This window comes from Bipolaris sorokiniana (assembly GCF_000338995.1).
Source record: "Bipolaris sorokiniana ND90Pr unplaced genomic scaffold COCSAscaffold_7, whole genome shotgun sequence".
Taxonomy (NCBI): Eukaryota; Fungi; Ascomycota; class Dothideomycetes; order Pleosporales; family Pleosporaceae; genus Bipolaris; species Bipolaris sorokiniana.
The window spans coordinates 777,628-804,509 of NW_006911901.1; the positions used below are offsets into that span (position 1 = coordinate 777,628).

General features: G+C 50.1%; 10 protein-coding genes across 10 annotated transcripts; 4 read left to right on the forward strand and 6 right to left on the reverse strand.

Annotated features, from left to right (window-relative positions):
- Positions 1-2,719: 2,719 nt before the first annotated feature.
- Positions 2,720-4,253, forward strand: COCSADRAFT_171278 (uncharacterized protein; the record flags this gene model as incomplete). Its single annotated transcript, XM_007701885.1, has 5 exons — positions 2,720-2,875; positions 2,931-3,434; positions 3,543-3,661; positions 3,776-3,880; positions 3,941-4,253. 5 exons carry the CDS (start codon positions 2,720-2,722, stop codon positions 4,251-4,253), a joined length of 1,197 nt encoding a protein of 398 aa, XP_007700075.1.
- A 661-nt stretch (positions 4,254-4,914) lies between these two features.
- On the reverse strand, positions 4,915-8,018 carry COCSADRAFT_181354 (uncharacterized protein). Its single transcript, XM_007701886.1, has 3 exons — positions 7,542-8,018; positions 5,908-7,489; positions 4,915-5,854 (listed from the first exon to the last, which is right to left on the reverse strand). Exons 1-3 carry the CDS (start codon positions 7,952-7,954, stop codon positions 5,090-5,092), a joined length of 2,760 nt encoding a protein of 919 aa, XP_007700076.1. The 5' UTR covers positions 7,955-8,018; the 3' UTR covers positions 4,915-5,089.
- Positions 8,019-8,590: 572 nt separating this feature from the next.
- On the reverse strand, positions 8,591-9,195 carry COCSADRAFT_357137 (uncharacterized protein; the record flags this gene model as incomplete). Its single annotated transcript, XM_007701887.1, has 1 exon — positions 8,591-9,195. The coding sequence occupies one exon, from the start codon at positions 9,193-9,195 to the stop codon at positions 8,659-8,661; it is 537 nt and encodes a 178-aa protein (XP_007700077.1). The 3' UTR covers positions 8,591-8,658.
- Positions 9,196-10,040: 845 nt separating this feature from the next.
- Positions 10,041-10,956, reverse strand: COCSADRAFT_160450 (uncharacterized protein; the record flags this gene model as incomplete). Its single annotated transcript, XM_007701888.1, has 2 exons — positions 10,041-10,072; positions 10,131-10,956. 2 exons carry the CDS (start codon positions 10,954-10,956, stop codon positions 10,041-10,043), a joined length of 858 nt encoding a protein of 285 aa, XP_007700078.1.
- A 2,073-nt stretch (positions 10,957-13,029) lies between these two features.
- COCSADRAFT_59013 (uncharacterized protein) lies at positions 13,030-13,554 on the reverse strand (the record flags this gene model as incomplete). The annotated part of the gene is made up of 1 exon (XM_007701706.1): positions 13,030-13,554. A coding segment is annotated over one exon (525 nt), but the record flags the coding sequence as incomplete, so codon positions are not given.
- Positions 13,555-14,678: 1,124 nt separating this feature from the next.
- COCSADRAFT_171280 (uncharacterized protein) lies at positions 14,679-17,061 on the forward strand (the record flags this gene model as incomplete). The annotated part of the gene is made up of 5 exons (XM_007701889.1): positions 14,679-14,799; positions 14,908-15,286; positions 15,367-16,498; positions 16,549-16,761; positions 16,810-17,061. 5 exons carry the CDS (start codon positions 14,679-14,681, stop codon positions 17,059-17,061), a joined length of 2,097 nt encoding a protein of 698 aa, XP_007700079.1.
- A 407-nt stretch (positions 17,062-17,468) lies between these two features.
- On the forward strand, positions 17,469-19,439 carry COCSADRAFT_36792 (uncharacterized protein). The gene is made up of 3 exons (XM_007701600.1): positions 17,469-18,101; positions 18,153-18,531; positions 18,582-19,439. The coding sequence occupies exons 1-3, from the start codon at positions 17,700-17,702 to the stop codon at positions 19,151-19,153; spliced, it is 1,353 nt and encodes a 450-aa protein (XP_007699790.1). The 5' UTR covers positions 17,469-17,699; the 3' UTR covers positions 19,154-19,439.
- Positions 19,440-19,958: 519 nt separating this feature from the next.
- On the reverse strand, positions 19,959-21,646 carry COCSADRAFT_89784 (uncharacterized protein; the record flags this gene model as incomplete). Its single annotated transcript, XM_007701890.1, has 5 exons — positions 19,959-20,204; positions 20,258-20,333; positions 20,385-20,703; positions 20,753-21,412; positions 21,466-21,646. 5 exons carry the CDS (start codon positions 21,644-21,646, stop codon positions 19,959-19,961), a joined length of 1,482 nt encoding a protein of 493 aa, XP_007700080.1.
- An 881-nt stretch (positions 21,647-22,527) lies between these two features.
- COCSADRAFT_36796 (uncharacterized protein) lies at positions 22,528-23,913 on the forward strand. Its single transcript, XM_007701601.1, has 2 exons — positions 22,528-23,292; positions 23,409-23,913. Exons 1-2 carry the CDS (start codon positions 22,574-22,576, stop codon positions 23,713-23,715), a joined length of 1,026 nt encoding a protein of 341 aa, XP_007699791.1. The 5' UTR covers positions 22,528-22,573; the 3' UTR covers positions 23,716-23,913.
- Positions 23,914-24,881: 968 nt separating this feature from the next.
- Positions 24,882-26,138, reverse strand: COCSADRAFT_160456 (uncharacterized protein; the record flags this gene model as incomplete). Its single annotated transcript, XM_007701891.1, has 2 exons — positions 24,882-25,580; positions 25,842-26,138. 2 exons carry the CDS (start codon positions 26,136-26,138, stop codon positions 24,882-24,884), a joined length of 996 nt encoding a protein of 331 aa, XP_007700081.1.
- Between the last annotated feature and the right edge of the window lie 744 nt (positions 26,139-26,882).

Sequence of the window (26,882 nt, forward strand, 5' to 3'; positions counted from 1 at the left end):
CCTTGCATGTGATATTGAGCTTCCAGTTGGGGCTAGTGTATTTCAGAAACAAGATACTGCCAGAGTTCATCATGTGATAGAAAGACAGTCTCTTGAAATGGGTTTTCAGCTCCCTTCGCCTTCCCTGATGTGATCGTGAACAGATTTGGGTAAGCTACTAACACCCTTAATATATCTTCTAGTTGTATCTTGGTGTTGGATGCTTGATCAATCGCGACAGCTCCAGCTATTTCCTCGACGGACAGCGGTCGCTCCGAAAATGTCAACCACTGAAATATTGGTATTATGAGTTTCGAATCTTCTTTGCCTATAGAGGAAAGAGTGTAGCGGTACATATCATACAGGAATTGTGAGCCACTAGTGCCTAACGACAGCAGCGTATTTCGTTCGCCATAAAATACTGGTATGTCAAAGGCTAACTTCTTCAATAGAGGTCTATGCGGATGTTAGAGATAGCTTGGCATTGGATGGGTTATTTAAGTGAACTCACATCCCTTCATCCCCAAGAGCTCATGTATACTCCATCTTTTTCCTGAGATCAGCGTTCATATACCATATTCCTGGTTCGTTGTCATAATTAGATGTAGGTTATCAGCCCGCCACCCAGCTACTGCTTGAACAAAGTCCAATACCAGTTCTGGACGGTTTGTGCACTCATCGAGAGCATCGAGAACAATGTAGATTTGGGTAAAATCCCGCACAGCCTTTCTTGTCGTTTCCATAAGCGCATGTATCGACGGTTGTTGTTCCCCTTTTTGGTGTGATAAAAACAAAGCCTCAAAGCCCTTCGGTATTGCAGCCGAATATCGCAGAAGCTGGTAGAGCAACGAACGGAGCATGTGCTCTAGCCTCCGTTTATGTTTTTCATTGGAATCGAAGTAGAAGTATATCGTTGCCATGTCTATGTCGGCATAGCAGTGCTGCTGCAGATGCTCGATGACAGTAGAGCTCACATTGGTTCTCTCTCATATTTGTGATTCACACAGCCACAATTGCGACGAAGCTACACTTGACTTTCATTGCTTGAACTCCGGGCTCTCTATTAACCAAACTCCGGTTCCAGGCACTTGCCGCCTGCGTGCTTTTTGATAGTTTGTAGAAGGATCGGACGGCGAAAGCCAGCGGCAAATGTTGTCAGACCTTTGTTCTTGTATCACCCACTTGAGTCGTTCCCATGCCCTCTTTCTCCCTTCACCATAAATTATTGGCATGGAACAGCTGAACAAGCCGAGTAAACAGTATGCACTATCTTCCTCGCGTGTTGTGTGACGGTCTTCTGCCCAAGAGAGACATTCAATAACGCCAAAGTCCGACATGTCGTTTTTTGACAAGGCCTTGACAGGCATTCGTATAACTTCGTGTATGATGTTTTTAAGCGACCCCTTGTCTCCTAATTACGTTCCAGATCGAGAAAAGAATTTCATAGAGGCGGGAGCTAGAAGCTCTGGAACCGTCTAGCTTCGAGTGAACCACTTGCTCTTCTACCTCCAGGTCATTTGACCTATCGATGCAGCAAGTATCCAGCCAAAAGTAGTCCAGACCATCACTTTTGGCTTGTTCTACGCAAGATTGGACTTTTTGCCAGGTTGCTCCGAATTTTCTATTGATATCCTGTGCGACTTTGGATTTTCCAAGATCATCGTAAAGTGCCTCTCTTCTTCCCCACGTGTGTGGAAGGATCGCATATGGAGGGATCTCATGACGTGTATCGAATTGCTTTAGTACGAGGCTCCCATTGTTTTTGATTTGCAAGAGCCGCATTTTTGAGATAAGTGTTTGTGTGCGCGGACGATAGGGGGAACAGGTAAAGCTTCGGAGTAGGCTGAAGAGATTGACAATGGATGGCCGATTCGCTCGTATAGAGTGTGGATATTGTAGTTGTTATGTGAATCTCTTGTAAATACTTCGGAAAAATCTCAAATGAGCGATGATTAAAGTTTCACTGAGGTGGATCTAGTTGTTGTTGGAGCAGGCTCATGACAAAATGTTCAAACTAAGCCAAGTCTCGGATCCGATTATACAGACTTAGGAGCGGTGAGCTGGTATCAGCCAACGGCTGTGGACAAGTACGCCGTCCCAACTAAACATGTCGGATATTGTCGGCAGCTGATGTGACACTTGCTACGTCTTGCTTTCCCAAACAAGACACACCGTTGTATGTTTTTATTACTTTTCGCCCTCTCTCTGGACGATCAACGGCCGTCGTAAGACCCAAGGGGATGGTCCAGTCCCGAATAATGCCGAGGATAGATCAGAGCGTTTACCTATCAACCAGTCTCTCAGTTCACATCATTTATGTTTACCACGTATAGTTGTTATTATTCTGTTCGAGTTTACACGCTATACCAAACGTAATCATGGTATTCAGGGGAAAATGGCCAGATAGGGAGTTGTCACAAGTAACAAGAGGGATTCCTTAGTAGTGAATCAAGTATTCCTGGTATCTTTGGCCATGCAGATCTTCCTGTTTTCGACTCCGCTTAATAGTAGTGGAGACACCTAACGATGAATTTCACCAGTTCCATGATCATGCACTGATACTCGGATCATATTCGGAGATGCGAAATTATTCATACATTAGATCTGATATTTCCATATAAACCTCGCTGTGACACCAGAATTGAGTATTGTTTCCTGATACATTGTCGCACACTCACACAACGCGCACTATCAATACATTTCACTGGCAATCTTTGAGCCTAAAACAGCAGCATCCAATATGCAGCATAAACTTCCCACAGGAATATCCGTGCTGGTAGTAGGCTCTGGATTAGGAGGCCTAACATTTGCAATTGAAGCATATCGACAAGGCCATGATGTCCAGATTATGGAGAAGCGACCCAAAATTGAAGACTTTGGTAAGCTCCTAGTAGTTGTTTGTAAACAAGTCTAACTGGATTGGCACAACAAGTGAGGCCATGATACTTCAGGCGCCAATTTACAAGGACTTCCAGGCATGGCCAGGCTTTTTAGATAAGGTGCATAAACACACAGTTACACCCTCTGAAATCCATGTGTTCCAGCACAACGGAGAGAGTCTGGGGAACTTCCCACTTGGAACTCCAGAGCTTGCCTCTCTAGCCGTTAATCGACTTGGTATGCACCTCGAGTTTGTGCAATATGCAGAAGATTTAGGGATTAAAACTCAGTACTCAACTCACGCTACTGAGTATACGGAGACCGATGATGCCGGGATCGTCATTCTCTCAGACGGTCGCAAATTGACTACAGACATGGTTGTCGCAGCCGACGGTGTTGGTTCGGGGTCCTGGAAGTTGATTCTCGACAAGTTTGAGAAGCCTGTCAGCTCAGGGTATGCGATTTACAGGGCAGACTTTCCTACTGGCGATGCTATGAAAAACCCCATCATTGTAGAGCACTACAATGGGGCGAAAACTAGGATGGAGCTATATTTTGGACCAAATGCCCACGGCGTTATAACAAAAATGCAGGATCGTATTTCCTGAGCATTGACTCACAAAGTAACGTCGTCCCCTAGAACTAGCTTATGACTTCTTTTTCTAATGCCAACACATTTATAGGACACTGGAAATGCAAAGGAAGATTGGTGGTGGACTACCTCAGCAGGCGATGCACTACCATTCGTGGAGACATGGTCACCGTTCGTGAAAGAGATGATAAAATTTACGCCAGATAATTCGTGCATTGACTAGCAGTTGATGTGGCGCAACCCACAACCAAAATGGACTTCACCAAAGGGCCGTGTAGTCTAAATTGGGGATTCTGCACACACGTTCTTACCTAACTCTGCAAGCGGTGCTAGTATGGCTATGGAGGATGGTTTCTCGCTCGCAACTTGTCTGCAGATAGGCGGGAAGCATGGCATACCTCTTGCCACTCGAGTTCATAACAAGTTAAGGTAAGCATTCAACTCGTTGTTTCTACTTTAGGGGGTTTTACCAGGTACTAAACATAATAGATTTGAGCGTGTTGCATGCGCTCAAAAAATGGGCTTCAAGAATCGCCAGAAATTTCATAATTCCGATTCGACCAGGGTTGAGAAGAACCCAGATAGGATTGGGAACTTCACTGGGCAGTGGCTTTTGCGTCACGACCCCGTGCAGTACGCTTACGACAACTTCCAAGCTTGCGCAGACCATCTGCTCCACAGTACTGAATTCAAGAATTCAAATTTCGTACCAAGGCATACTTTCAAACAGTGGACTGTGACGGAGTTCCTTGAAGCTCAAGAACAAGGCAAGGAGATTGAAGATGATGGAGACTGGTCCTAGTGAAAAGGACTTCGGTGCTTACTAACAAAGCCACAAGTTATCTTCTTCGGTACCTAGACATCTCACCCATTGTGTGATATATAGAATAAAAGAATAACTAACGTCCCTCCCTGCGTCACGCAAATCACCCCGTGCCGCAAGAAAAGATGAGTACTTTATCCTTGGGATATGATATGTCTATTCACGCGTTGTTTTTATGCTCTCTTCATAGATATGTCATATTTTTTACCTTCTTCTATAGGTGTAGACACCTCTCCTTACAAAAAATACGCCATTGTTGCTAAATCCGCGCTGATGCGCAAAAGACACCTTCTCTAGAGAAAAGCAGTGACACCGCTATAGATAGCCTCTATCAAGCTCTATTACAGCCCCTATACTAACGAATGGAGTTGTATACACTGAGGAAACCTTCAGCTATGCTGGGGAGCCAATCCCAGCCCTTGGAGCGGTGTGGCGCTCATATTCACGCGTGATCAACACCCCTGTCGGTACTTCTCCAGCGAGCAGCTTCCGCATATAGTTAGTATAGGGCCGTCTATGGCGTAGTTTTCTCCGCGCCAAGCTTGTAGCTTCGAAGCCCTGTGGCTGTGTAAACTCTGTAATCCTGTCTGCACGTTGAAGATCACGTGGTATCGGTGATGCGCTATACTATATTGTGTATCTTGGCATTCACGTGCTAATATGGTCATCTCCAGTTGCACTACTAATAGCAAAGCAAGTACGATCTAGAAATTTCTAGAGCTACACTCGAGACATGTAAACACTTTCTTCTCCCCGGCCCTATCTATAAAATAAAGATAATAAAAAGTAAAGAAGAGAAAAGGACAATGAAGAGCTCACGGTATAGAAAGGTTGAAGAGAGACATACGACCTGAAGAATGGCCTAAACAGACCATCTGTCCGTTGACTCCAGAGCAAGTTGGCCGAAACTCAGGAGGAAGCCAGAGCCACCGCTGCTGACCTATAGAGATCCACTGGTCCTCTACGAAGATGTAAGACGGCTGCGGTAACGGGACTGAGGGCGATGGCATCGTAGAAGATGGTAGAGCAATGTCACCTCTATCTGTTTGAATATGCTTCCCGTCTGGCGAGAAGGCCACCGCGCTGACCTCTGAAGAGTGGCCCTCGAGCGTGCTGCGGTGCGCTCCCGTCTCCGCGTCCCAGAGCCGCACCGTCTTGTCCCTCGAGGCGGACGCGACCAGCTTCCCGTCTGGCGAGAAGGCCACCGCGCTGACCTCTGAAGAGTGGCCCTCGAGCGTGCTGCGGTGCGCTCCCGTCTCCGCGTCCCAGAGCCGCACCATCTCGTCCCTCGAGGCGGACGCGACCAGCTTCCCGTCTGGCGAGAAGGCCACCGCGCTGACACAAGAAGAGTGGCCCTCGAGCGTACTGCGACACGCATCCCAATCTATTTCCCTCTTTGACAATATCTTGATATCATTAGAGCCTTGCTTCTCGAAAGCTTGGCGTATTAAACTCTTTTCTGGCGCGAAAGTAAGTGCAGAGGAATAAAGCTGCAATGGAGCATCTGCTGCTATAGGTTGAAACCGTAGCGCGAATCGCTCGGCGTCTGATAGGAAATTAGAAACAGTGTTTGCTGATGGCTACATTAGACGTCAGCATAAGGATTGAATCCCTTAACTAATAGAAATCTTACAATTACTAAGGCCTGGAGGCTGGTAAGAAACTGGACGCATCTGTTTGACTCTCTTATAAGGCTCAAAGCTTCGAACCAATGTAGAAAATGCTTCTGGAGAAAAAGGTGTGTCGCATCTCCATTAGCTATCTTTTGCTGACTTTGCTCAATATGACTGACCCAGTAACGACACGCATACTGTAGCTCTGGTGACAAATAGCTGGCGATTGTGTCTTCATCAATCTCACTCCTCACAGTTCCAGGTGCTGCTAAGTTGCATATGTTCTGGTGTAGGCCATCTGGCCCAGACATAAGCTCAAGACAGAAAGACACGAGACTCTTGTGGGTATCTCTTGCGTCTATCCAGAACTGGCTCTTTTCCTGTCTCTGGCGATCAATAAGGAAGTCGCGGAAAGACAGGTGAAGTAGTCTGACGGGGATGCCTGGGCTGTCAGGAACACTGAGTACAGAGTGCAAAGCGTCTAGCCGACACTCTATCTCTTTCTGCGGGACTTGCAGGAGGCGTGTGAGCGAGGCAATAGAGAGCGGGCTCTCTAGAACAACAATGCTGCCTACGAGTTTCCGAAACGCCTGGAGCCACCCTTCCCTCTCGTCTTCCTCCTGTTCGACAAGCAGCTGCTCCAGAATAGGGAGGTATGTCCGATCAAGTTGTGAAAAGGTGGACTTTTGGTATGCTAGCACCTTGCTTAGATATCCTTCGGGGTGGCCTCCTTTCGTGCCGATGTATCGGCACACGGTGGCAGCAAAGATGAATAGCGGCACGGCTAGCTCGACTAGTGCTCGGATCTGGTCTGCTGTCGGCCAGTCGGGAGACAGCATGCGCGCTCGGCGTATCACACTAAGCTCATGCTCATAGAAAAGGCGGATGTCGTGTTCGATAGTGTTTCTTGCAACCTCATGAAGGACGAGATCTTGGTACGTTCCGTTCGACATCTTCTTGAAGCCAAGACGAATGTGGAGCTCTGGCCGGCTCGTTACCAAGACTCGCAACGATACCGGCTGCATGTCCTTGGCGCGAGTAAGAAGCTGGAGTATGGCGCGTACGTCTTCTTCCCTCTCGCATTCGTCTAACGCGTCGACGACGATTATCCAGGCAGGGATAGTTGGGTGTGTTGGCTGCCGCCCCGAAAGTGGATGGAGTATGAGTTTTTCAAATTGATCTTTTAATGCCCTCTGTGACAGAGCCGGGTCTTCGTCGAGTGCTTTCCTGATACTAGGGAGCATGCCTAATGCACGGGCAACTAGGTCAGTAGCGATGGTGGTGAAAAACCGGGAGGCGTTACCGCGCTCGCCCTCGCCCTTCTTGAAGAAGAAGCTCGCTCCTAGCTGACTGGTTTGAGCAAACGATTGGGCGGCGGTGCGCGCAATCGTTGACTTTCCTGTGCCAGCCATGCCACACAGCCAGAATATGGTTTTACTATCCTTGTTATTTGCCCATGTGCTAATGGTCTTTAGTAGCTCGGTACGGGTGTTCGGCAGGCATCGTGCGTTGTGCTCTTCGGCGTGCGCGTCGTAGGAAGCGCCTTCGGCGATAGGTAACAAGAGCCTATCGGTCTTCCGGTCAATGCGAAGAACAAGCGTTCTGTTTATCATTCGTTAGCTTATGCCAATCTCCTTATACATAAGTTACTTACGTCTGATCTGTCTGAAGCGCAAGACTAAAAGTGGCCTGATAGCTCTCAATATTCTGCACCGTCTTTTCCACCTCCTTGCTTGTGAAAGGCCATTTCAGGGCTCGGATGCCAAACCGTTGCATTGCTTTACGACTTCGGCCAGGCTCGAGTTGGTCCTTGAGCCCTTGTAATTGTTTATGGCATTGTTTTAGTGAGTCCACCATTTTGCGTGTAGTAGAGAGCTGCGGGCTGTTCTGCTCGAGCTGTTGAAGCTTCTCAAGTACAGTCTTGGTGTCGTTGACCTTACTACGCAGGCGTTCGATATCGCCTTTCGCGTGCTTGACCTCGACCGAATACTGGTAGCATAGAGACGCAACTTTAGTAGATATATCGATGACAGCTATCACGCTTGCCGCTCCCGAAAGGCCGTCCATAGTGCGGGGCGCTGTTATGCCCGCGGCGGACGTGGTTCTGTAGAGGGTTTGACAGAAGCTCGCGAGGCTCGCAAAGCGGCGAGGTCGCTACGTAGGGGTGGGAGATGTTGCCGTTCATCTTGGTGCTGCGAGGCTGAGAAGGCGGCTGCGGCTGAACGCTGCAGCGTCGACGTGGACTGGCAGAGTTGTGCTGCACCAGCCTCAAGTTAGCTTGCGCAGCTGACTATTACCTCATTAAAATCACCGTGTATCGAACGGGCGTGTATGGCCATTGCGGTAAAGAAAACGGATCATTTTGATTGAACGCTGCTCTCTTGAAGTATCGACAGGGATCCGGTCCCGCACAAAACAATTAACACTCGCAGCCATGCGGCTAAATATTACTTGTTTGCGATATTGCCCGGATCTCAGATGCACGCGCAAGCGCTCGATGACTTTTCTTATGAGTATACGCCTCATGGTGGCTCTGTGGAGAGTCGCACTTGTTTGGGCTTCGCAGACGAATAGTCGTAACTTTGGGGGGAAAGCATTAGCATTACGTAGATTTTAGATAGGAAGGCAGGTAAGAACAAAAGAATGCCCAAATTTAGCTATACAATAACGAACTTATGAAGTGAACGAGGCGCGCTGATGAAATCAACCATTCGAAACGAAGTACTCTTTTTTTTCGCTACGGCGGTTGTTCCGTTACGGTTGGATGGACGTTAGCCAGTGTGTTGTGCGGCATGCAAACATCTGAGCACGCTACTGCGACCTGTTACATTCTCAGGCCGTACTCTCGGATCCTGTAGAACTCCTCTAATTACCTCGAACCAGTGTGTAACCTTAGTGTAGATATTCTGTTCATGCCGTTTCCAGTCTATTGCTTTCACCTTCCTCCCTTTTAGTCTAGGGTTGCGTTTCTCAAAGAACCGAGCCCAGTTCTTTCCCGGGGGCTTGATGGGTTTGCCGGTCGTCGTCGTCGTCCGCCGGCGTGCGAGACTAAAGGCTAACAAGGGTATATACTTGATTCGGACGGGCTGTCCAAGTTCAGACATTAGCAAAAGATACGCAACAAGAGCTTTCTCTTCATCTGGGGTGAGATATTGCTGGCCTTGGGCCTTCTCCTGCATAGAGGGCCGTCTACGCCTACGATAGTACCGGGTATGATACGGAATAGCATCATCTTGCAATGGGGAAGTCCAAGCTGTTGGTGCATCAAACGGGATGGCTTGTGTCAACATATACCTTGATTGGGCCATGTCTACGATCGTGATGTTGTGAGTACTGCCACTGAGGCCATCACGACAGACACCGACACCACTCTCTCTACCGCGCCGCCCGGAAGACAAAGGAACTCGCTCTGATGCCAGAAATAGGCCAGCACATGATTAGACGGAAGCCTCGAGAACTGAACGCCACACTTTGGCCCGATCCGACCTAGTATGAACTGATATACTATCCACGTAAGCACACTAAAGTTACAAGCTAATGGAACAGGATCACGGTGAGAACTCGGATAAATCCGGAATGCAACTTCTTCAAAGACGATATATTAAATGAGTGTAGAGATATCTTCTTCTGTAACGGGTTTTTCGTTTAATTCTACTGATATGTAGAAATATTGCATATATCGTGCTATGACAGGGGTGTGAAGCCAATCAACCCTAGACTTGCTAGTACGGAATGCGCGACGACAGGACCAAACACGCTGTAATATTTCAACCGGCCTTGTGAGTATGTAGAGAATAATTTGAGAATTAGTGTCTCATTATCGCGGTGCAATACTAGCGATAGCGTGAGTTTGAAGATACTAAAATCGCAGATTCTTTGCGGCACGGGGGGATTTGCGTGACACAGGGGGGGGCCTTACATTCTTATCCTCAATGAATTGACCTCTTTTCTTTCGGGCGAGAACCAGAAGATAGTCTGCAGCCGATATATCTCCACCATCTCCGAATTATTACGTGAAATCTTTATTTCCGTTTTAGGATCTAGCGTATCAGAACGTTATTCCTCAGAAGAGAATGGCAGGCCAATCTCCTGATTAAAAGTCCTATGTAACATGTTCCTGATAAATGTAGCACATACACACTTCCAACTCTCCTTAATTCAGACTCATCTTCTCATCCCCCTCATCTATTGGATATCATTCTCACTTTCATTTCATCCCCTCTGCTCCCCCCCTCCCTCATACTCTCTACCCTCCACCTCGCCTCCTCAAACCTCCAAACCGCATCTTCATACTCCCTCTTCTTCCCCTGCATCTCCAACCTCCTGGCATTAAACTCGTGCATAGCACGTTGTGCCGCACTCACATTCGTCTCTCCCTCCGACCCTTCAAACCCCTGCTGCTGTCCATCCCCTCTCTCCCACCCATCAAGACACCCCCCCGCATCCGCACCCGCACCCGCACCCGCAAACTCATTCTGCAACCTTCTAAACAACGGCGTAAAGCTACTCAGCACCGCCATCTCCCCCTCCCCCCCAGCCACCGTCATCACCGGCGCACAACTCTGCGCCGTAACAATCGGAGCCAGCTCCACCCGTCGTTTCTGCATCAAAGACCCCTGCGCCTGCGCCTGCGCCTGCGCTTCTCTACTTTCCTCAATCGAATCCCGTACACTCTCCCCCTGCCCCCCATTTCCCACACAGTCCAATGTGTACACAGAGTCAATTCTACCCTGTTGCTCAACCATAACACCAACACAGCTCATCTTCTTCGCACTCCCACACGCCTTCTCCACATCCCCTACTTCCAGCACCCCGCCGTCGTGCTGGCCAGCAGCACTGCCCCTCTCCCTCATCCTCGCTTGGAAATACGTATTCAGTAGGTTGTACGCGCGGTCGCGCTGGCCGAGGGTTAGGGTGGAGAGGCGGTGGATGGCGGCAAGCAGGGTGGGCGAGAGGTGGGATGGCGGGAGGCCGGCGAGGAAGGAGGGCGGGATGAGGTGCAGGTCTGTAGGGGGAATGGACCAGTTTTGGCGGATGGAGTGGAGGGTTTGCCGTGTTGTTGTGGCCATTGTGGGTGGATTGTTGTGGAGATTTGAGCGGGGAGTTTGGGTTGTTGTGAGGGTTTTTTTTTGTGTTTTGGAGAGATGTTGGGGTTGAGATAAAGAAGGGTAGATATAGAGATCTTGTAAGACGAGGCTGGTCTTTGTTCGTGGGTTGGAGTGGAAGTGCGGCTTTGTTGGGTCATTGTGGGAAAATGGCTGAGACCGAGTGATGAGAGCGTGTAGAGACATTGTGCAAATGATGAGGGGCCACTGAAACGAGTTTTGTAATATGCTTCAAATGGTATTCGACAAATTAAAAGCAAGTGATCTATAAACAAAGATTCTAGCCTGCGATTTTACAATCTATAGCATACATGCAATCGAGTAAACACTGAATAGAAATGGAAATGGCACAGGTCATAGAGCTTCAAGCCGTGAATGCGGGGGTGAAAGGTTGAGAGATGAAGCTGAGGAAATGTAGAAAGAATGAAAACTCTATCCTTGTTCCAAGGTCAGCTTTGGTGGGTTATGCTCGTACTTGCAACGAGCATTTGTGCAGCCAAAGGGACTACTTTGCCACCTACAAATCTTACTCGATGTGGGAACTGCCCTCGGGTTCTTTGTTTTGCTAGCGGCTTGGATGATTCCTTGCAATTGTTCTTCGAGATTCATGTGTGATACAGGCTGATTCGTGTATTGAGGTGGAAGCCCCTGTGAGGTGTTGCTAGAATTGGCTTGGGTGAAGTAGAGCGGGTCATGGCTGTTATTACATGTTTCATCTGTGAACCTACAACTGCCTCTGACGAAGAACGGGCACGGTTTGTGCGCATACTTGCAATTTCGACCTTCATTGCACTTACCATGCAAGTGATCTTGACAGGCCTGCTTTTTTAGTTGGACCGACTGATAGGGTCCTCGGCTGAACCCTGACGGGACGCTTAGCTGACTGAAATGAGGACCACCTTTATGCGAATTGGGATCAAGGAAATGAGGTACGGGTGCAACTTTTTTACCGGAGTTCATCGTGCTGGGGGCGAACCGCACATTTGGCCCACTTGGTACTAATGGAGGCGCATGTTCACTCAGTGTCGACGGCTGGATGCTTCCAAATGGACCCTGTCCAGTCATTGGATACGGATCTTGATGGGGGTAGTCATCAAGACTCATTAGGTCTACATCAGAATGTTGGGAGGATTGGGTTTGAGCATCAGGTTGCCCAAGGAAGAAGGGGTCGTGACTTCTATTGCACTTCTCCCGATACTTGCAATTGCCAATCAACCAGTGACGGCAAGGTCTATGGGGAAGCCGGCATTTCTTGCCACGTCTACATGTTCCCAGTTTGAAGTCACGACAAGCCTCTTTAAAGGGTCCGTACGGATTTACATGCTGGTGTGCAGTTGTGTCTTGGGCCAGATAGCTGGCAAGTGGGTTACTGTTCCCAGGGTCGATTAGATTTGGGGCTGAAAAACCATTTGAACTAGAGATGGTTTTCTGGTCAATGTCCATCATATCAGAACTCTGATCCAAGTCCACTGGGGAGTTCCAAGGTTGGGATGTAGGGAGGCTACTAGGTAAACTCGCTAATATATTAATCCGTTCGTTTGCTTCCGCCAACATCTGGCTGGTGTTTGCCATGACGTTGACGCACCTTGTACGCTCACCGTCAACACCGATTTTTATTCGCTCGATTTCGCTGTTTTGCCGGGCGATGTGCTCGCAATGTTCTTTTCGAATCTGGGATGCTGCCGCGACCCATCTCTCCTCTTTCAACGTATTTTCTGCCTTTTGTTCTGCAGAGGTTACCTCTAGCACACTGATGTTTTGGGTGATCCGCGTACGTGCTATCTCAGCTTGTTGGAGCTGCTCTTCCAAAAGACCTACCTTGTTTGCCAACAGATCTACCTTCTCTGTCACCAGACTTACCCTTTCTGTCACTAAACCTACCTGCTCCATGCCTTGTTCTATGAGTTTTGCCAGTGGTTCTGTACCGGCATCATCCTGAGGCGGTGGGCTTGGTGGAGGATTCCCAGTGGTCTTCTCGTTCTCTTGCTGTGATGTATCCATGACTGACACCTTCAGACGGGCCAAAAACTCTATGCAAGGGGGTGGGGGATTAAGCCAGGTCTCGAGATCCACAACGGTATGCGTGAGATCACCAAAAAAGCGGAAGTGCTTGGGGTTCGCGATGAAATCCCGCAACATTGGAAGACAGGCTTTGGGCAGTGGCGTGTATGGCATGATGGTGCGCCATTTGACACCTTTGGCCAAAGACAAGTGAAGAGCAGAGAGACAATCACGTATAGTAGTGACGACATCGAGATCGACCTGGGGATTAACAGTGATGATATCCTTGATGAAAAGTAGGTCACATTGGACCGATTCGTAGTGCTGGACAAACTCATCGACTAGTGCGATCTTGTCATGTCTAGATCGGGGAGTGATATTTGCAAGACGAGGGATCAAGTGGCGGGCTGCCGTACCTTTCCTGAAATACCCCTTGGACTGTGCATAGGCGAACATGCAGGTAAGATCTTGCTGATAGTCTTGTTGGGCATGCGAGGTATAGTCAGTGATGCCAGCTTCTTGCTGGCGCAATATGTGTGCTCCAAAACACATGCGAGCCATATACTAGTGAGCGTTAATAGGATGATGGGGGGTGAAGAGTGTATCCGTTACCTTGGGGTTATACTCGTCCTTGTCGTGGCGTCTCCTCTTTGAGGGAGCTGGTGAGGAATGGGGGTCAGTCTTTGTGAAATTCTGGTTAGTGAAGTGTAAGCTGGCTGGTGCTTTTGGGGGAAGAGCATACGGAGACGGAGTCATAGAGAGAGTCTTGCAGCTTCCTCTTGATAGGTATCTTAAGAGGTGCATGTGTCTGATATGTGTCGGTGCTGGCGTCACTGTCAGGGGTGGGAGGAGCTTCGTCGGTCATTTTGATTCATATATTGAAGAGACTGGTTTTTTGGTACTCTGAGATGGTATTAGGAGGCACAAAAGGATAGGGATGTAGTGAGCTTGTGGAGAGTGAGGGTAAGACATGGTTTTGGGGAAAGAGCGACTGGCTTAGCGAGTGGGTCCGTGTTGTGACACAGTGCAGGTCAGCAATTAAAGAGCAGCGTGTGACAGATGACAGCGAACAAGGGCTGCAAGGCAAACAAGATATTGTTCACGCAATGCAAGACGTGGGATACACAATGCAGGCGTGAAGAAAGGCAAATGTGAGTGTGGAGGTGGCTCGCCAATGAGGGTTCGGGGGAAACATTGGGTGCGCCGGCCTTGTGCGCTATCCCAAGACTGCGACGACAAAGAGAGAACCCAAGCATTTGGGGTAAGGGAAACCCCGCAATCAACCCCAACACAGCACACAGCGCCGCTCCTTGCCTAGAGCATGGGCCCGGACGCCGGCGCAGAGGGGTGAGGAAACATGTGAGTGTCGATGGCCAGGGGTTGGTGAAGCGAGGCGATGAAGGAAATGGAATGAAATAAAAAGAGGGAAAAAAGAAGAAGAAGAAAAGATGATGATGATAATGATGACGATGGCGATGCTGAAGGCGCGAAGAGAGGATGGGGGAGAGGGCAGAGGGCAGAGGGCAGAGGGCAGAAGAGGAGAGGAGGGCTGGTTGGAAAGGGGGCAGGGCAGGCAGAGCGGGCGGCCGGGATAAGGCCTCAGAGTCCGTGGCTCTCAGGCAGTGGGCAGTCGAGGTGCCGTTCGTCGTCCTCGTTTGCTGAGCCATGCCCTCAGCATCGCCAACATGCGCAATCCCGTAGCCTGCGTGTCCTGCCGGTCGGCCAAGCAGAAGTGCATCCACGAGGACCGGCCGCCGTGCGACAGATGCAAGCAGAGCGGTCGGGCCGACGCGTGCGAGTTCCCAGGTAGGTGTGGGTTGTTATGGTCGTGGTCGTGGTCGTGGCCGTGGCCGTGGCGAGGCTGCTGGGCCGTATGTGTATTCTGACTCTGATTCTGACTGACGGTGAGAGCAGCGCCCGGAACGAGTGCCATCCACCGCAAGCCCAAACGACCACGGCACTCTGAAGATGCAGGCGACACGCCGCCCTCGCTCGCACATGCAAATGCACACCACTCCACCTCCTTCGCCGCGCCCCAGCAGAGCCGCCGCAATGACGTACCCGTGCCGGTCGGCATCACTGCCGCTACACAGGCCTCGCCGACGGCGGCATCTGCTGCTGCCCTGCTCGACGGCCTTGATCCCTTCGACTTGCTGACCGACGAGGTCAAGAACAGCTATCTGCGCTGCTCCTACAAGTGGAGCTTCCACCATACCCCCACGCTGCTGCTGCGCATCCGCGACCGCACCCTCGAGCCATGGATGGCCTGGGCGATGCTGGCGCTCGCCATCCGGTATGTCCGCCCTGCCTGCCTCACCCAACACCACCACCACCACGAACACGCCGCTGACTCTCCCTTCCCTCCCCTTGTAGCTTCGTCAAAGACCCTCCCCCGCCCTTCAGCACCCAGACTGAGGCCAGCAATGCCTACGCCGCCCATGCCCGCCAGATCCTGCAGCAGGACCTCGAGACGCCCTCCATCAGCCGCGTCCAGGCCCTACTCATGCTCACAGGCCACGACTGGGGCGCCGGCAATGGCAGGCGCGCCTGGATCTACCTTGGCATGGCCATCCGCCTCGTCGAAGTCATGGACCTGACCCGCGAGACGGGCATCCCCCGCAACCGCGTCCCTACCCGCGAGGAATTCATCGAGGCTGAGGTCCGCCGCCGCACCGCCTGGACTTGCTTTCTCATGGACTCGCTGCTGAGCGGCGGCAAGGGCCGTAAGAGGTCATTGACTGCCGCAGACATGTCCATCCAGCTGCCCTGCGAGCGCGAGGACTTTATCTTTGGCGAGCCCAAGTGCACCCCCCAGCTCGATGACACGAAGCGCATGCCCCCCGTCGCCCTCCCCGTTGGCGAAATCGGCATTATTGGCTATAGCATGCGCGCCGCAAACATCTGGGGCAAGGTCGCCCGCTGGGCCTGCAATGAGGACCTCAAGACGGAGCTACCCTGGTCCTCGTCGTCGCAGTTCCAACAGCTCATCTACGAACTCGAGGGCTGGAAGTCGTCCCTGCCCCAGCGCCTCCAGTACGACCTCTTTACCATTCACAGCCACAATGCTGTTGAGCAAGGCCAGGCCTACTGTTACATGCACTGCATCCACTTTATGAGCTACATGTTCTTGCATCGCGCCTATCTGCCCGTTCTCGGCCCCCACCAGAATGGCACCGGTGCCGAGGAGAAGCACAACGCATACGATGAACATCGCGACATGTGGAAGAAGTGGGAGAGATCTTCCCGGAGAGAGCTGTTCAAGGATGCCGTCATGGTCCTCGACATGCTCGAGGAGATGCGCACGTTCGGTGTCTATTTCCTCCGTGGACTAGTCCCTTGGGTCGGCTTCACCATTTACACTGCCGTCGGCGCCATGCTGTACTCTTTCAACTTCCCCAGTGGTGACGACGACCCTCGCTGGCAGGAAAAGGCTCGAAAGAGCGTCATCCAGGGCTGCAACTTCCTCAAGGAGATGAAGACACAATGGCCAATGGCTGAAACATGGGCAAGTACATGCTATAATGGCAATTGAATGCATGCTAACAAAATCTCAAGTTTGACACTATCAGGCGCATGCAAGCCTACTACCGCTCCGTGTTGGGCCAGGATGGCCCAGCGTCTCCGGAAGAACGCCAAGCGCTCCGACACGCAATGATTGATTACGGCGCGCTGCAGCCATCGCCAGTACAGAAGCCAAATGAGTCTTCTAGAGTCCATGAGTCTCCTTTGGCACCTTCCGTCCACTCGCCCACGGATCGTCAGATTCATGTGAGCTCCCCTAAATCATTTTACCAACCCTGCTGACCCCATCGCCAGCGCAAACCCATAATCGCAAACCTTACAAACCCCTCGCAGAGCAGCCCAATGCCTACCACGGCCGCCACGCCCAGCAGTTACACTCCCAACGTGTCCTGGAACACACCACCAGCAGTTCCACCGCTTGAAGCAGATGAGACTTTTAATCTTGATTCCTTTGACTTGACAAACGAGGAGCTCGAGGCAATGATGATGAATGCTACCCAAGAATTCTGGGCCAGTTTTCCAGGCGAGGTTGGGGTTGGATACTAAGTGGTGTGGTGTGGTATGGTTTCGTACTTTCAATTAGGCGTAAAAGTTCGGCTTTTTGTAGTATAGGTTGTTTTGGCGCATGAATCTTTTCCACGCAATATTGACAAATTATAACATGCGTTCTCTGTATCAATGCAGCGAACAGAACGACTTAATATTTTGTCGACATGTTTCCTTCCAGTCTCGATGGATACAGATTGCCTGTTTGGAAGTGAGTTGACACTAACCATGGATTGTACCTGAGCATCGAGTATAGTACGCTACTTAAAAAGTATCTTCATCGCAGTTTTACATATTAGTGTAGTCATGCCCTGACGCTAGCCAAACTTCGCTTATGCATGCGGGTCTCGATCCACCGTATGCTTTACATACCCGTATGGCTTGTCTTTCCAACTATACTACAGTCTCTCATCTATTTTTATTCGCAATAACATCACATTTACTCCGATATTACTGATGCGCAATTTCACTATCTTGAACACTCGACAACACGGCCGCCAAGTGCAACATTGTAAAGCCTAGCAGAGACGGCTGCTTGGCAGACAGCAAGGTACTCCCTCACGCACGCAAAAATTGATTTCCCAATTAACACATCTGGCCTCCACTGGATGCATACGTTTTCTCTGGTTCATTAAAGTATGCGATCGTCCTTGCTGCTAATTCTAGTTGGGGTAGCATCGGCTTCGCTTGGAGCTGCCGATGGTACAAGCCAAGCTAGCACAGCCCAACAGCCCGAAAATGTACCGGCACTGGAGATGGACGAGGTCACGGCAACCATTGCAAATGCACAGGCAGTACAGAACCCGTTGATGATGGGCGCGATGCCATCAGGTCATGTGCCAAGGACAGCCCGTCACAGACATGAGAAAGCTCATCTGATGAAGCGGATGGATCGAAAGAGCGGGAAATGGACAACGAACCATCCACGATATAGACTGCTCGAAGCACTTTGGGCATACACCCGATACCGTGAGCGACACATGGCCGAGCTTGATCGATGGCGAACCTTGTACAAGAGCGTGAGCAAGAAGCAGATGAAGGCACGCCATTCAGACCGACATAGACCTGAAATTTGACTAACCACCTTGTAGACACTAGAAAACACTATTGGGTACAAGAAGAAGCTAGATGAGATTGAAGGATTGATTCTTGTAAACGCAGCCATTTGCAAGGACATGGCTCAGAATGCCATGCAGTTTTATGGCATTGAGCAGAAAGAGCTCGATGATCACATGGCGCTGGCAGAGAAGGACGGACGTCAAGCAGATAAGTTTGCTACGTCGCAAACACTAAAACACTATGTGCGAGATTGGGCAGATGAGGGGCTGAAGGAGAGGAATGAGGCCTTCCCGTGCATTTTGAGCACGCTAAAAACCATCAAGTCAGAATATGCGGAGGATACCAAACTCAGTGTCTTGCTACCTGGCTCTGGATTGGGTCGCCTCGGCCACGACGTAGCCAATCTAGGGGGTCCGTATCTCCCCTTCCAAACACCATACTTCCTGCTAAACTCCCCACAGGATTCGAAGTAACAATCAACGAATGGTCCATGTTCATGAACGTCGGCTACCGATACATGGACGCGCAAACCAGCACCCACACATTGACCTTCCACCCCTTTGTAGACGCAATGTCCCACCACGCCACAAAAGAAGACATGCTCCACCCTATCTCCGCACCAAACACGGTACCCCATCCGGACGTCCTCCTCGTTGAAGGCGACTTCAACACCGTCCTCAACGACAAAGAAGGTCACTTCGACATCATCGTCACCCATTTCTTCATCGACACAGCGCGGAACCTCATGGCGTATTTCGACACCATACACCGACTTCTGAAGCCTGGTGGCCGATGGATCAATTTTGGTCCCTTGCTATATGGCACCGGCCCTTTTGTCCAGCTCAGTCTAGAAGAGATTATAGAAGTGGTAGAGGCGATGGGCTTCGCATTCGAAGATATCGGGCCCGAATGCGGGGATTTGACGTTTGAGGGGAGGGAAGTACGGAGTAAGGAGGCGGAGTATGGGTTTAATGTCCGGGCGTTGACGCGGTATGCGTATTTGGCGCAGGTGTGGATGGTGAGGAAGATGTGAAGTTTGGCTTTTTTATTATTATTGGCTTTTCTGCGGGGCGGGGATGAAAAAAAACCCCGTTTGGGATGACTAAGCTGGTAGTGGTGAGTAGGTTTGGAGGGGGGGATAGGAGTGGTTTGTGATGAGAAGGTTCGCTGTCCTACCTTCTTTGGTTGACTAGGGGGAGGGTATGGTTGGAAAGGTAGGTTGGTCTGATTATCTCCAAGGCCGTCTCACGTGATATCATAGGTACACGGCATACTATATTTGGGTTTAGAATCAATATCTGGAGCTAGTCATGTACCGTTTTTTCTCCACTTATTAAGCATAGTGTCAGTTGTTTTGCCAAGACGACTGAAAGTTGGACTATTGTTCTTGGCGTGCGTCGTACTACTCTTGTGGAGATGTTGCTCTGATATCTCCGATTCGCATGTTTCTAAATACTCGCGATAATATGTGGGATTTCTGATCCTAATCCTAACCCAAAGGTTGACCTTAACCCTAACCCTAACTCTGACCCTAACCATGCCCTTGACCCTAGCCATAACTCGAACCCTACATAGCTTCGCTCCCCGCACCCCACAAGAAAATCAGCTAGTAAGATGCGGAGATAAGATTCTCGTCTTGTTTCTTGATCGCACAGCTGTTAATAAATGATGTGGTATCACATGATCATTAGTTAACGCCAGGGAATGCAAACATTTCACTGTACTAAGAAAGAATTCCAGGGGCATATCACAATCGTGTAGCATCAAAGCCACAGGAGTTGATATTCAAAATGTACATCATAACTTCCATAATTATTACACCGAGTCCTGGTCATAGCTCATAGCTCCACCTCCTTCACTTCCGATATCTTCTCCACTCGCTCCGTATCGTTGCTCTTCTCCAGCAACTCGGAGTGGCTCTCCCCGTGAGAAAAAAGACGGTCGACATCTTCAAGCTCCAAGCCCTTGGTCTCAGGGAAAAACAGGTAGATGATGGGTACCCAGAAAGCGTTGAGGACGGCGAAGATGATGTATGTGCGCCATCCGATGTTGCTGATAGCATGAGGTGTGACTTGCACAATGATCTAGCCATGTGTTAGTGTATCTGTTTCATCGTTCAGAATATGCTCAAACTCACGTAGTTACAAATCCAGTTCGCTGCTGTCGAAATAGCTGAACCACGCTGACGCAGGCGGAGAGGAAGGATTTCAGATCTGCTTCAAGTCAGTTTCTTGCCGGCTTGGATATCCAACTGGGAAACTTACGGGTACACCCAAACGGTGGCTTGGAAACCAATGGTAAATGCGCCCTGAAAGATAAACAACATGGCAGCTGCCGCAATACCCGCGCCGTGAGCTGAAGCAGTCTTGAATTGCACCTGGTAGATAAGAGCAGCCTGCACGGCCATGACGGCAGCCATGACGCTGATCATGGATAGCAGAAGCGGGCGTCTGCCGATCCTGTCAATCAGGAACCAGGGAATGAAAGATGCGACGAAGAACCAGGTTTGCAGAAAACCACTCATGAGGGCGGACATGTGGGTGTCGAATCCGATGCTCTTCTCGAAGAGAGTGCCAGAGTAGTCTGAGATTGGTTAGTAGAGTATGGCGAGTTTGCTACTAACAGAACTTACAGATGATTGCATTGATACCACCGAGTTGCTGGAACATCTGAATGCCACAGGCAATCAAGAAACGCCTCCTCGACTTGATAGGGTCGCTCCTGAAGATATCCTTCCATCCAGCTTGTCGCGACGCCTCGTAGGCAACGGTTTCGGTAATGGTTTGGTGGAGTCTCTGGACTACAGCGTCGTTTTCGCTGGTACCTTGGATGCGTGCCAATACCGCCAGACACTCTTCTGAGCGATCATGCGACGCCAGCCATCGAGGTGTCTCGGGGACGACTGTTGTAAGGAAGAGGATGCTGAAGAGAATAATGCATTGGAGGATGGTGGGAATCCTCCAAGCATAGCTCGAGGTGTGGTTTACAAAGCCGTAATCGATCCAGTACACGAGGAAAATACCAAAGTTCAAAGTCGAAAGCTGTGCGCAGACGTAGATACCGCGGCTGGTTTTCGGACTGAACTCGGCTTGCATGACGGGTACCGTTGAGTTTATTATACCGAGTCCGACTCCAGAGACGATACGGCCGACGATGAGATGGGCTCGGCCAAATGCGGTGGCTTGTAGAAGGGCGCCGACCATGCTGATTACGGCTCCGATGGCGATGCTCTTGCGGCGACCAAGGTTCTCTCCGAAGAAGGCTGTGGCCATGGCTCCAACGAAACAACCAACTGTAGTCACGCGTTACTATTTATCCTGGTCTACAGTATTCGTAGTTACTTACTTTCGAAAATGGCAACAATGGTTCCAATCATATTTGATGATGGATTATCAAATGTCTTCTTGAACGCCGGCGCACCGACCAGACCGCCCATGAGTCCATTGTCATAACCAATCAACATGAACCCGAGGGAGGTGAGAAGATTAACGGTGAGCAAAAGCGCTCGGCCCTTTAGTTCAGGCATGATGGAAGAGGTTTCTCAACAGCGGTTTGTTCGATGTGCGAGTTCACATCCACCGCTGAGTGGGGAATATGCGAAAAGAATCTTCACAAAGTGCATGCAAGGAGTCTTCTCATCTCATATATATACATGGACCTTGAAACGGTCCTTCTGAAAAGCATGGGTCGCGATCGTGAGTTTGCGGGGCCCTTCCCCATGGGTACGGCAAAGTCATGCATATCCCGCGGGTTTTGGTGGCCTCTGGGGTAATGCTGGGGTCTAGCCCGCTTGTCTAACGCCCTCGAGATGCTACATACGGCAAGTGTTGACTCGAGGCGGTGATCGAGTCAGTCGCTAGTAACTGGGCTAGTTCGGTGGGCGAGGCCTGTCAGGGTCTTGTATACTAGATCATGCTATCCACACGCACATGCTAGGCGTAGGAAAGTTTAGATGGAGGCTGCCCGCCATGTCACCCAACCACCTTAGTTTCAAAAGAGTATTGCACGTATGATTCGGCCCTAGGGTAAGCTGTTTTTCAGCCAACCAATGCTTGTGGACTGCTTAACCTGCCTCTATAATCTGGCCGACGCAGGACCGAACCTCCGGCGTTGCTCTGGGTCCAGTGCATCACGAACCCTTCAAAACCGTAAAACCTGATTCAAACGCCGCGCCGGCCGGCAAACCAAGCTCTCAAACAAGCCTTTCGGCGATTGACTCATCAAAAACCGCGCCAGTTCGCCGTCGCGTGATCGTGTCCTCCTCATTCAAACGCCGACTCAACGCTCGCCAACATGCCCGCTCGCGTGTTATAACAAGTGCCCTCTTCGAAGCTGACTGTCCGGGGTAAGCCTCAAACCGCACGCACGACCGAAACCTTATTCCAAACTAATTCACCCAGATCCGTTCTAGCTTATTTCCTCCCCCCCCAAAAAAACCGACACACCCGTAGCAATGAGTCCCAGTCCCTCGTGGTTGCGGATCTACGACGAGGCAGCCAAAGACCTCTTCGGGCAGGGTCCAAAACTCGAAGTGCTGTTCGAAGATGACAAGTGCCCATTTGCCCACGAAGCAGGCGTCTTCATCCCCGAGGAAAACTGCCTCTTCGTAACAAGCAACCAGTACCAGCACCCTGCCACAGGAACAACCCACATTCACGTCTCGCGCATCCAGTTACCCGCGGACGCAGCCAGCACCGACGCAAAGTACGCCGAAGTCAGCGTCAAAAACGTACACATGGCCAATGGCGGCGTAAACTACAAAGATGGCATTCTATTCTGTTCGCAGGGCACTCTCGATACGCCTGGTGGCATAGCATACATGTGCTGCAAACCCGGTTTCTCATCTACTACTACTTACGAAGCCAAGATGCTAGTTAGCTCCTTCCACGGTCGCCCCTTCAACTCCCCCAACGACGTCGTCGTGCACTCTGACGGCTCCATCTGGTTCACTGACCCAAATTACGGGTGGGAGCAGAAGATTCGGCCGGCACCTAGGCTGCCGAATCAGGTGTATCGGTTTGATCCTGCTACGGGGGGTATCCGCGCGGTGGCGGATGGGTTTAGTAGGCCGAATGGCATTTGTTTTAGTCCTGATGAGAGGATTGTGTATGTGACGGATACGGATTGGATTCATGGGGATGGGTCGACGGATGATACGAGGGTGTCGCATATGTAAGTGCTTTTTTTCTTTCCCTTTCGTTCAAAAGATGCCAAGTGAAGTAGTCGTGTTAGTCGTGTTTACCGGTGTCTGGGGGTTATGATGACGTTTTCTGACAAGTTGCACGTAGATATGCCTTTGATGTGCAGACTTACTCTGGCCAACCGTTTTTGACCAACCGACGGCTATTTGCCATGGCCGATACTGGCGTTCCTGATGGCATCAAGTGCGATTTAGATGGCAATGTCTACAGTGGATGTGGCGATGGACTGAACATCTGGTCTCCTGGTGGCGTTTTGCTGGCAAAGATTCTTGTCGATGGTGGTGTTGCCAACTTTTGTTTCGGTAAAGACGGTCAAGTCTTCTTACTGAACGAATACAAGCTGTGGAGACTGCAGCTGCACGAACGCTGCAAAGGTGCGTTATTGAAACTTTAAGCCCAGGCGTTTCTCGACTGTTGTCATCTGTAGTGCTTTTTAGAGATCAGATTCTTCTCAAGAGCAAGCAGGCCGTTCAGGAGTTTGGGTGTCGTGCGTACTATTTTCGCGCAATTCATGACATGATCCTATAGAAAGCCACTGCTGTCAGTAACCGATTTGCAAAGTTTGTTAGCTTCGATAGAACGATTTCAATATACCATCGTTATATGATCTATTTCAGAGTTTGTCATGGTAGAAGAAGGATCCGAGATGAGCGCTACGAGCACTCTTACGATTCAAGTGCGATGAAGGGCGGTCGAACAAATTCGTAGCTCACACATAATAAAGAAATCCGCGTAAGCTAAACCCTTTTTCAAAGTCACACTAGGCACGGTTACTACCCGTTCTGGCATTGTATGATCTCACGAACAAGGGGGTTTGGGTGCGTACGAAAGCCCCGCACGTATATTATGCAACGATCGGAATGTGGGGCTGCAGAGAGTGCCTTGTAAGATGTCATTGTCATGACTGGATTGAGCCCTAGACTCGAATACGATATTTTTCACGCATCGCACACCATTCTACAGGCTTCTGATGTTATTACGAGAACTGCAAGTGAGCTCAAGTGGTGCCATCCGGCTCATCAAGTATCCGTATCTTGTCTTGTACATTTTAGATGTTGGAATTGTGCCGAGAACACCCGAAGTAATACTACGTGAGGCATATCACTTGCCTTTTTTTTCTACAGTTATCTCTATATCCTTCCTAGCACTGCTTGTTACCTGGGCTGACCTGTGAATTTTACGAAACCGCTGGGACTTCATCATCCGTGAATCAATCCTGAATCACTAAAGTCACGATGCATGCTAGGGTACTAGTTACCTGATGAATGCTTGATTTTCAAAATCGCAGTTTGCAGTAGAACTATTTGCGAAAAACAAGGTCTCTGCTACTGATGGAGAAGATCAAATTCGACCGCAACGGCAGCACTTTGATATACCCAAGGGAAAGAAACTTAGGCTTGTTTCATGTGTTTTTGATTTCTAAACGCCTATCTGAAAATTTCGTCGCTTTCACTATGATATGATTCAAAACTACATTTAGTAATTTTACACTTTCACTCCATCACCATTTTATCTTATAGTCCTCCTTCTAGCGCTCCTACTAAACTCTCATATACACACCTATTCCGTCTCCTCCGCAACCGTCCTCTTACCATACAAATATTCATAATCCCCCATAGCCCTCTCCACCAACCTCGCCAACTCCTCCGCGTCCTCCCTCCCAAACTCCTTAGCCCACTTCTCCATCTCCCCCTCTACACTCTTCCCTTTAGCATCCAAACCCTTCAAAATCCCCTTGCTCTTCGCCAGCGTAGACAAAAACCTCGCTTGCATCGGGTCCTCGACCACGCGCTCCTCCCACTCATACACAATGGCATCGGGATTGAGACCTGTTTCTAGACAGAGTTTGCGCATGGAAGCTGCATCGTTCATGACATCGTCGGCGTCAATGACACGAGGGATGATTCCTGTGTTTGCAGTTTTTGCAGCGTACCAGTCGTATAAAGTGCGTGAATCGCGCAGCTGAAGCATGACTTGACAGATGGAGTCGCAGGGTCGACCCGCTACCTTGACGTCCATTTGCGCGCGGACAAGCGAGGGGAACATGAGGACTGGATGTCTGATTTGGAAAATCGGCTGGAACTTCAACAGAAAACTGTCGGGCAGCGAAGTCGGATTCGTATGAGACGACTTGTTGGGTGCGACACCGCGCTCGTGCACGACTAAGGGGGCAACATTGTCATTGTTGTAGATGCGGCCTAGGAGTTTATCGGCGGCGGAGAGAAAGACTGCATGTTCTTTCATAAACAGCTTTTTGCCCTATACAATTTCAATGTCAGTTGGTATCAATTCGATAAGAAGATCGGATGCTTTATCATGCGAGCCAAGAGGGAGCACGCAATCTCGAGGCTGAGATTCGCAAGAGCCACCGTTATACACCGAATCGCTTGTAAATACCCCGACCATACATATGGCCCGAGGACTCCACCCCAACACACTCTCCCTCTCTTTCCTTTTCCTCTTCCTCCTATCTCCCCCCAAAAATATTAAGAGCAAAGAAACAGGAAAGTTAAAACTTACACTCCTCACCGCCCCCTCAACCTCCTCCTGCATCCCCTCAAACCCCGCCTCAAACAACCCAAACAACCTTTCGCGATCCTCCTTCGGCCACTCCCCCAGCGGCCCCCTCTGCAACTGCGTCAACGCCCCAAATCCCGCTCCAAACAACTTGTAGCTTGAGTACTGGAACCCCGGCTGCCGACCCATCATATTCTGGAAGAGATTCGACGCTGAGCGCGGATGCGTAATATGATAGATCCCACAAACCCTCTCCGCAGGCGCGGGCGTGGCAGCATCGTTGGATATAGCACCGGGCATACTTGCTCTTCAGAACTCCTTTAATATCAAAGAAGAAGAAGAAGAAGAACAATTTGGGCGAATTGCACAATGAGCTTGCAACAAAAAAAAGACTGAGGCTTGCGATATTTATACTGCCCCTCCCTTGCCCCCTACTCTATCTACCCTTTCTCGACGCTCGCAATCGTCATACCTCCCCATCGCACAAAACAACCCATCGCACCTACCTAGCTGTACCTTCGTGACCGCATCATCATATGCATCACCCCCTCTGGTGCATTCGGACATGCCCTCGGAACCCGAAGACTCCGGATGCCCCCCTCGTACGAGATCATAGATGGAGCGAAAAATGGGGCCGGGCACTAGGCTAGTAGGCCCAGGGATATGTGGTTGGAGGGGTTCACCTCCCGCTTAAATGGCGGTACCGGGGGTTGTTTGTGATCCGTCTCTGGTCAAGCTGCACGTAGTGGTCCATTGGGGGGAGAAAGAGGAGAGTGGAGGGTGGGTGTCGGAGCAGCGGCCGATGGGCCGATGGATGCCCGCGGTGGGATGATGTGGGAATGGAACATGGATTATGCGGAAGTGTGTGGTGCTATATTGTGCTTTGTGGCACATGCTTGAGATGGAGACTTAGTAGTTGGGAAAAAAAAGCGGGTAGTACTATGTTTGTATTGGCCTTTGGGAAAGATTGTCATACATACATTCGTGTTTTCCTGTTTACTCTGCCAACCCCCGTTTCCGAATTGCAGTAAAGAATTTAAAAAA

Excerpts from the sequence above, each read along its gene's own strand:
- COCSADRAFT_36792 (XM_007701600.1), top strand. The coding sequence starts at position 17,700 with ATGCGATCGTCCTTGCTGCTAATTCTAGTTGGGGTAGCATCGGCTTCG. Across the intron at positions 18,102-18,152 it reads TGAGCAAGAAGCAGATGAAG|ACACTAGAAAACACTATTGG; the intron begins GCACGCCATTCA and ends ACCACCTTGTAG. Across the intron at positions 18,532-18,581 it reads CGACGTAGCCAATCTAGGGG|GATTCGAAGTAACAATCAAC; the intron begins GTCCGTATCTCC and ends AACTCCCCACAG.
- COCSADRAFT_36796 (XM_007701601.1), top strand. The coding sequence starts at position 22,574 with ATGAGTCCCAGTCCCTCGTGGTTGCGGATCTACGACGAGGCAGCCAAA. Across the intron at positions 23,293-23,408 it reads GATACGAGGGTGTCGCATAT|ATATGCCTTTGATGTGCAGA; the intron begins GTAAGTGCTTTT and ends AGTTGCACGTAG.
- COCSADRAFT_181354 (XM_007701886.1), bottom strand. The coding sequence starts at position 7,954 with ATGGACGGCCTTTCGGGAGCGGCAAGCGTGATAGCTGTCATCGATATA. Across the intron at positions 7,490-7,541 it reads GCGCTTCAGACAGATCAGAC|AACGCTTGTTCTTCGCATTG; the intron begins GTAAGTAACTTA and ends AATGATAAACAG. Across the intron at positions 5,855-5,907 it reads GCCTCCAGGCCTTAGTAATT|CCATCAGCAAACACTGTTTC; the intron begins GTAAGATTTCTA and ends CGTCTAATGTAG.